This window comes from Octodon degus, unplaced genomic scaffold (assembly GCF_000260255.1).
Source record: "Octodon degus isolate 3935 unplaced genomic scaffold, OctDeg1.0 scaffold00122, whole genome shotgun sequence".
NCBI lineage: Eukaryota > Metazoa > Chordata > Mammalia > Rodentia > Octodontidae > Octodon > Octodon degus.
Genome location: NW_004524698.1, coordinates 1694489 through 1703455, shown reverse-complemented (window position 1 = coordinate 1703455; position 8967 = coordinate 1694489). Strand labels below are relative to the sequence as shown.

General features: G+C 37.0%; 1 protein-coding gene across 1 annotated transcript in view; it reads left to right on the top strand.

Annotated features, from left to right (window-relative positions):
* Vwa8 (von Willebrand factor A domain containing 8) overlaps nucleotides 1-8967 on the top strand; it is a 441297-nt gene that overhangs the window by 43289 nt on the left and 389041 nt on the right. Inside the window, exons 5-6 of the mRNA XM_023700137.1 lie at nucleotides 5266-5433; nucleotides 8004-8168. Coding sequence (XP_023555905.1) covers nucleotides 5266-5433; nucleotides 8004-8168 — 333 coding nt within the window. The remainder of the gene's footprint in view (nucleotides 1-5265; nucleotides 5434-8003; nucleotides 8169-8967) is intronic.

Sequence of the window (8967 nt, the reverse complement as noted above, 5' to 3'; positions counted from 1 at the left end):
AATGTATTTATTTTATTTTATTTTTATTAATTTTATTGAGAAACAAATAGCGATGAGACAGTTTCAAAACTGATTAGTGGGACAATTTAAATAATTAATACATTGCATATTGTTGTCTTCGTAGTGGTTTTTCATAGTACAAGATGCAGACATGATAGCCCATCCAAACACTATTAGTACAAATCTTGCTTCTTATTGAATTAAGAGAAAGTAGTTATATATATATATATTTTTTTTCCTCCTTTTAAAAAGATTTCAGGTGAAAATTTATAGTATAGTTATCTAATCATCTATATAGAAAATTTTCAAATTATGTAGATGAAATTCTCTTGTGCTGATTCTGTTATTGTAATACATATAGGCATAGATAACTATTATACATGTAATCTTTTTATAGAAAGATCACTTCTAAACTTACATAAAGTCAACTTCTAATAGAGTAGTTGCATTTTTATTCTATGAATGCTAACAGCCTGCTGTGAGCCAGTTTTGTACCAGGATGCCGTAAGAGATAAGGTTCTCATCCATCAGAGACCTCTGGGTCCTGCTGAGCCTCCATGCTGAGCGCAGAGCAAACAGGACGCAGAGGGCATCAGTGCGGGGAAGGCCAAGATGCTTGGGACAGCTCCAGGATGGCGTTTGAAAATGTTTTCTTTCCAATTAAATGAGATATATGGATGTATAATTAATACATTATAAATATAGTATTGTAGTTGATGGACTTATTTTCTCTAGTCAATAGTTATTTATTTTAGAATTTTCTTCTCTTTTAAATGTACTCAGATTATATTGATAACATTTGATAGCACTGAGAATTTTAATTATTTTGTAGACTTATGAGAATCAGAAAGTGAGTTCATGTTGAAATAGGAACTAAACAATACTAGTTTGATAATTTAAGTGTTTCAGATTTTGTTACCAAAGAGACTCTTAAAGTTTTCTCCTCTTTCCTAGTACTTTTTTTTTTTTTTGGTTTTGATACCAGGAATCGAACTTGGGACTTTGTGCTTGCCAGGCAGGCTTTATGCTGCTAAGCTATTTCCCCCACCCAGCTAGTTGGTATTTTTGTCTATATTTAAAATTTTAATTTGCATATGCTGTGGTCCAGTGGAACGTTGAACCAAAGGGCAAATAAAGAAAAAAGTTATAAATCTCTGATGATCTTTAGAGTGTCAGTATTTTTTTCCTAAAAATCTATCATTATATATATTTTTAATTATAACATACATACAGTTCACTGTACAGTACTCCTCATATTTATCATGGGGAGTTGGTTTATGAACATGACATGTCTCATTTCTTTCTTTATCCACTCTGTTAAATTTTACTGGCAGCAGTGGTGGCGGCAGTGAAGGCAGCTGCGCGGCAGAGAAACATAAATAAGGATGGGGAAAGAGGGGAGCCTTTATTAACTCTGAAGACAGGAGAGGACAGGGGTGGGGGGCAGGGAGATGGGAAGATCTCTGATCTGAGCTGGAGTGGAAAAGACTTTCTGGGCTTTTGCTAGGGGCGGAGTTTGAGGGGCAGGTTCAGTGACACACAAGAAGCTGATTGGGACTCCCTTGTGTGGGCGGGAAAGGTAAAAGGAAGTTGTATCCAAGGCTGGAGTGGGGAAGGAGAGGAAGTGGTCACTGGGGACATGAGCTGCAGTTTTGGGAATTCAGCCTTGTTGGATCAGAGTCATGATACTTTAGCAGTCTGTAGGGCCAGAACATATCACCCTTTGCCTCCCATCCCTCTCTGCTCCTTCCAATTTTTGGTCCCTTTTCCATTTGTAAAAGCTTTCTTTTCACTTTTTCTTTCAGTTCTTTTTTGCCAGCTCCCATGCACCCTTCCTCCCTATCTCCCCTCCCATCTAAGTAAAGATGTCCCTGCCTTCTACCATTCGCCTCCCATTGCATTCTTTATATTTTGGGCTTCTCACACATTTATAATTCTCTTTTTACACTCCTATTTTTGGATCCAGTTGTGCTATAATGCATCCACCCTCATTGTCTCTTAGATTGTATGTGAAATTAATAAATAATTTATATTGAACGATTATAAGAAAAAAAGTTGGCTTTTTTTTTTCTTCCCATCCTAGAGATTGAATCCAGACTCTTCACACCAAGCTGCATCCTCAGCTCCTTTTAAAATTTTGAAACAGGACCTGGCTAAGTTGCTGAATTGACCAAGATATGCTACAACTGCTGATCCCCTGAGTTTAGCCTCCCAGAGTGGTAGGATGACAGGCTTGCACCACCACACATACCTGTTTTGATTTTTAAAAATATTCTTAATAAAGTTGAGATCTGCACTTGTGGATCTGAGTACTGAAAGAAACTTTACAAATGACTTTTGCTCCAGCATCATAGAGAAACCTTGTAAATTTCATCTTAGTAATTATCCACTGTCTTCTTTGCTCCTTTGCTATCTTCTTATTGTGTGCTAGTCTCTAAATAATTAAAAACTGATTGCCACCACCACACTATCCCCATCCCAGTTTCTGCAGCACGGCTCTCCTTTTCTTTATGACCATTTATTTGGTAGACTGTTGGTCAGCTTGGATTTGTCTGATGTCTTCTCATAATTTCAATGTCTGGTTTGGAGACATTTTGACTCTATATAAATATCCTATTTTTCACACTTTTACCCACTAATTTTGCCATCTATTGATGATTCAGGCCCTCCATAATTGTTACTGTAGGTAATATTCTTTCTATTATTCTTCAGTAATACATGATCTTAACTTGATACTTTCTACAAGTGACTGCATGCATTTTACTCTGAAGAAAAGGTACAGCAGATTTTAAAGAAATATTAAGGGCCGGCAAGATAGCTCAGTGGACTAAGCGCCTGCTTAGACAACTGCAGGGACCCAGGTTTGATCCCTGGCACCACAGGCCATGCTGGCCCCATCCCTGGGTGCACTGAGTCTGGGTGTGGTGGCATATGCCTGTAATCCCAGCACTGGGGAGGCTGAAAACAGGAGGATCACTACAAGTTCGAGCTGCGCAATGAGACCCTGATATAATACAATGCAAAACAAAACACCCAAAAAACAAAACAAACCCCCCAAACTAAAAAGAAATATTAGGTATTATTATTTCTTTCCCTCTACCACTGCTTTCTCGACTTTCTTGTCTTAGTACATCCATTAGAGTAGATGAAAGGAATTTTTTGTATATTTCCCCTTTCTGATCTCTCTGCATGGCTTATTCTGAATTCCTCTGGAAAGATTCAGTGCATAGGAGTCCAAAGTGTGCCTGGGTGAATGACAGCAGAGCTAGAGTGTTTGCTGTTGTCCTGTGTTTTTAAGACATTGTTTTCCCTGGCCACTGTTGGTAAACCACTTAATTTTGATCCGTACATTTCTAATTTTATCCCAGAGAACATGAATTTCATCCTAAGCAGATGCTTACTCCCCTGATTATCTCGACTGCCCTGCAATATTACATTTTATAATTGTTTAATAGTATTTCTAAAATACTACATAAACAACTGAAATAAACTAAGCTTAATGGGCCGGGGATATAGTTCAGTAATATAGCACCTGCTTGGCAGTTTTGAAGTTGTGAGTTTGATTCCTGGTAATAAACAAACAAAGCTCTATTATATAGTGTAAAACTTAGCAGTTTACTAAAAGTAAACACTATGCAAGCTTGATTATTCAATGCTTATTTTGTTCATTAATTTGGAAAAATTAATGCTTTACTACTCCAAAAATATCCTTGGCTGTTAGGTGAAATGAATGAATGAATGAACCAACCAGCAAATAAATAAGTATATTTTCCCCTTTTAAATGGTCAGCACTTTCTTTGGGATAATTACTAAAGGAAAAATTTATTTTTAAGTAGAGAAGCCATTGTGAGACAGGTTTTCTAAAAATATATGTGCGTGAGTGTGGGAAATCATAACCACTTTGTTTTCAGAAAAGACCACCTGTAAGATGACTAAGGTCAAGAAATGGTGGAGATGCCTTATTGTGTTGGTTTATATGCCAAATTAAGGTGCTTGGGTTCCTAGGGTAGAAACTTAAGAGTCAAGGAGGGCCAGAACTAGAGGAGTGGTAGAAAAAGGATGAGTTCAAGAAGTATCAAGGAGATTAAATCATCAGGGCATGGAAATAAATTGAATGTGTGCAGCAAGAGAGGAATCAAGGGTCCTGCTGCGGGTGAATGGTATTCCCACCTTAAGCAGCTTTGGAGAAAGAGAGGTTGTGCTGTGTGGTGTACAGGACTGCTTGTGGTGTTTGTGGGATATGGTTGGAGACACTGCATGATGTATTGGAGGAACTGGAGACTGGCGAGTGATTCAAATAGAAGTGATGTTTAGAACTATGAGATTGAGATTACTCAGAAGGAGTCCAAGCGAGTAAGAAAAGCATGAGTTGAGGACATAATTCTAGATACCACCTACATTGATGGAAAGGCAGAAAAAACCATTTATCTAGGAGAGTGCAGTGTGATGAGGCCAAGGAGGGAGTGGTAATAACTTAGCATCATAAATCTTCTGTGTTGAAACTGAAGGAGAAACATGACTGAGGTTTTCACTTTATAAGATGATTTTCAAGGATTTTGATGAAAAGAGTTTTGTTTCACCCCTTTCTTTTTAATGTTCAGAGCCTAACAGTAAAGGAGAGATTTTTTTAAATATATATATATCCAGGAATTTTTTGGTATTATAATTTTCCTTTCTCTTATTTGGAGGTGTACTTTATTTTCTATTTCTCTCCGTTATTAATTTTCTTAAATTGATTGGAAGTCTTATAGTTCAATAAAGTCAGTATGTTTTGTCAAGTGTATAATTTGTCAACATTAAGCCTTAGACTGAACCTAAATTCATTTTGACGATGACTCATTTACAGACATTGTTGTCTTCCCACCTCTCACCTAGTTTATTTGATCCGCATCAGATGCCTGTGGGATAAATAGACAGATTGTTGTCTTTATATCCCTTTTCTAATTAAGGAATCTGTCCCCTTGTTTAATTATGTTACCCATTCACAGAGAGCTGTTTGCTTTCTGTTTCATTGGGTATATAACCTAAGTTAATGCTGAAAAAACCCTAGAGATGTCTCTCTTTATTTTACAAATGAATAAACAGACTCAGAGGTAAAATTAGCCAAAGAGGTAGAAGGAAACAAAATGAAGATTACAACTCAGCTTCCTGATTCCCAGAGTCCCTATAACAAGAAACCATAGTTTAATTTTGTGCTACAAGTAAAATTAGGCCACGGTGTGCTGTCCTTAATATTCTCACTTTGCTTTTGTGTTTCTTGGATAGTGTGCAGTTCGTGCCGCCACAGAAGGCAGAACTCTCATTTTGGAAGGCCTGGAAAAGGCAGAGAGGAATGTTCTTCCTGTGCTGAACAACTTGCTGGAAAACAGGGAGATGCAGCTGGAAGATGGGCGCTTCCTGATGTCTGCTGAGCATTATGACAAGCTTCTCAAAGTAAGAGAAAAACGCGGCTGCTCTGTCTGTGCTGTTAAACTGTAGGTGGTGATCCTGTGTATGCAAACGGTCTGTTAGAGTCAGGACTTGTGTGGACGTGACCCTTATCTTTGGCAAGTTGCTGAGGTAAAGTCATGAGTTTGTAGTTTCACAAGGCCATTCTATTTGCAGACCATGTCAGAAACTTTCCAGATTTCTACTTTCTTTGGTCAGTTTAGTAACTGTTCTCTTTCTCATTTTTCTTTTTTCCCTTTTCTTCCTTCTCCCATTTATTGAAAGCCTAGTGACTTTTAGACAGTGCTGGCATTTGGAGTACCAAGCTGAATAAAATCAGCTCTTAGTCTTATGCAGCACAAAGCCAAGTAGGTATTAACCTAAATGAATGAGGTATTTAAGGTGTCTGGTGGTTTAGGCCACCAGCATCTCTTGCCCAGCTTGTAGCTAGATTCTCTACTTCCTAGATTCTGTGCTATTGTCCACACAGCAGAGAGTGATTGCTTTAAAACATTACCAGTTTGGTTCACTCTATTCTCACCAGTTTCCTTTTCCAATCAAAGTAAAACGCAAGTCTTTATGGTGAAATGTACTCTGGGCTTTTACTACCTCTTGCCGGGCCTCGTCGAACCTCTTTTAAGCTAAGGCCACTTTTACCTGAATGCTTCTAAGTAATTATTCTCTTACCTTCCACCCTGTGAGAGGCATTTTCCTCTTCCTGGAAAGATTTTCTCCCAGTTTTTGCTTGGTTTACTCTTCTATTCCCTTCAAGTCTTTGCTTGACTATTACAATATAAAAGAGGCCTGCCTTGTCCCTTCTACTTAAAATTATAGTCTATAGTCTGTTCTCTTTTTCACTGTATGCCCTTATTCGGCTTTAGTTTTTTCCATGTTCTCGTCTAATATCCTATGTAACTTACTTATTATGTTTTTTAATTCATTGTTAGTCTCCCTCTAGCAGAACATAAACCTCACAAGGGCAGGATTTGTTTCACTGCTGTTATTTTAACTCCCCCAACAATGGATGCACATATTAGGTAATTATCAGTGATTATTTGTTGAATGAAGAAGTGCAGCAAAATGATTAAATGTTGTGATACATGTGTATATAGAAGGTAACATAGGGCTGGGGATACAGCTCAGTGGCACAAGAGCCTGCCTGGCAAATGCAAGGTCCTTAGTTTGATTCCTGGTACCAAAAAAAAAAAAAAAAAAAAGAAGACGAAGGCAACACCTGTGGGAGTATGTACCTGCTCTGTACATTTACATATGTGCTAGTTTTATGACTGCAGGTCTGCTGCAGATTGCTGATGAGTAAGACCCTTGTCTTGCACGTCTTTTTTTTTTTTTTTTGGTGGAACCAGGGATTGAACTCAGGTCCTTGCGCTTGCCATGCAAGTGCTTATTCCCCTGAACTATCTCCCTGGCTCCTGTCTTGCATGTTTTGATCTTACTCCCACAGTGCTAATAAAGGCCTAGAATATGCCAGGCACTAAATAATATATCTTAATGCCATAGGGTCCGATTGAACCAGTGCTCTGTGGCTGGAAGGGCCAGGAACATTTCTGATTCCTGTAAAATGAATTTCTCTATAATCATTTCTTACAGTCCTTTAGGCAGTAGCTCTTTATTATCTATGAGAGTTTTTAGATAGTGCTTTTTCTTTTCATTTTTGTACAGCATGGCAATTTTCTTATAGATTTAACTAAAGATCGTTTCATTCTAATATAATTAGAAGAGGATAATTGAATTAATCTCTAAGAAAAAGTTAAATTCACTCCATTTTATTATAATTCATTTGATGAAATGAAAATAATTATTATTTGTCTTTAAAAGCAGATGGATACTGTAGGGAACATTTTCTCTTAAACACTTTCTACTTATAAAATGACTGTTTTCCCCTAGGTATTGTATTAATTATTTACCAGATTTAGTAAATGCTTTGGAAAATAATATTTTTTAGAATATAGAATCATTTTAAAGTATAAGAATTGCTTAATAATGTATTTGATACGTTTCTTATTCTTATATTAGAATTGTGTGCAAAGTTATTGACCATATTACTTTGGGTAGAAATTTGGGATATATTAAAGGGTATTAAGGCATAGAAGTTTCTTATTAGCTGAGAAAGATTTGTTACTTCTTTTCTTAGAATTAGATATCAGTATAAATGTACACTTTTTATTGAGACAAGTGTCATTATGTACGTTATGCTGCCCTTGAACTCACTACATAGTTCAGTCTGGCCTTGAATTTTTACTAATTTTGCCTCAGCCTCCTGAGTGCTGGGATTACAAGCATTTGTTGCCATCCCTGGCTAACTACATACTTTTTATTAGCAAATGTTATTTCTATATTTATGAAATCTGTCTTGTGAGAAACCCTCAAAATACAGATAAGATTCTTTTATAAAACAGTGTCATGTTAGAACAATTTTTATACTAAAAATATTCCATATTGTAATGTAAGTCCCAGTTATACCTAGCTGGATTAAACATATGTGAGCCTGCTGAGTGCTGGTTGCCTTGCCAGATACTGTTAGGATGTAATTTTTAAAAAATCGCATATGTTCTTAGGATCATACCAAAGCAGAGTTGGATGCTTGGAAAATCGTCCGTGTTAGTGAAAATTTCCGAGTGATTGCTTTGGGCTTGCCAGTGCCCAGGTACTCTGGAAACCCATTAGATCCCCCTCTCCGCTCTCGATTTCAAGCCAGAGATATTTATTTTCTTCCCTTCAAGGTAAGTAGCCCAAGGATAATTAATTTTTAAAAAGTTATTGTGCACTGAAATACCATCTCACCCCACAAAGAATGGCTATCATAAAGAAATAAATCAACAATAAATGTTGGAGAGGCTGTGGAGAAAAAGGAACCCTTCTCCACTGCTGGTGGGAATGTAGGCTGGTGCAACTATTATGGAAATCAGTGTGGAGACTCCTTAAAAAACTAGGACTGGAAATCCCATTCAAGCCAGCTATCCCCCTACTAATTTTCCCAGAGGAGCTGAAAACATCATATCATTGTGATATATGTGTACCTATGTTTATAGCAGCACAATTTGTGATAGCCAGATCTTGGAAACAACCAAGATACCCATCACATGAGAAATGGTTGAAAAAAATGTTATTTTTATACAATGGAGTATTACTCATCTATAAAGAATGATAAACTCAAAGCCTTTATATTTAAGTGGATGCCACTTGAAGATATACTCATAAGTGAAATAAACCAGACCCACATGTATAAATGTCGTATAGTCTCCCTAATATAAGAACTCAAAAGAAGAAATACAAATAGGTATAATACAATTAAAAGGAAAGTGAGAACTTGAGGACTAGACAACGAACAGAGGGCAAGGAGAAAAGCTAGGAAACATGACAGGGGCAAAGCCATACATTTATATGCACAAGATGGGTAAGGCAATGATCCTGAGAATCTTCAGCATGTTTTTGAAACTAGCAGTTAATTGGTAGGATTCTCACTCTAACAAACTATATATGCTGATACCTGTGAACTAAGCAACTGTACTGAAGATAGCA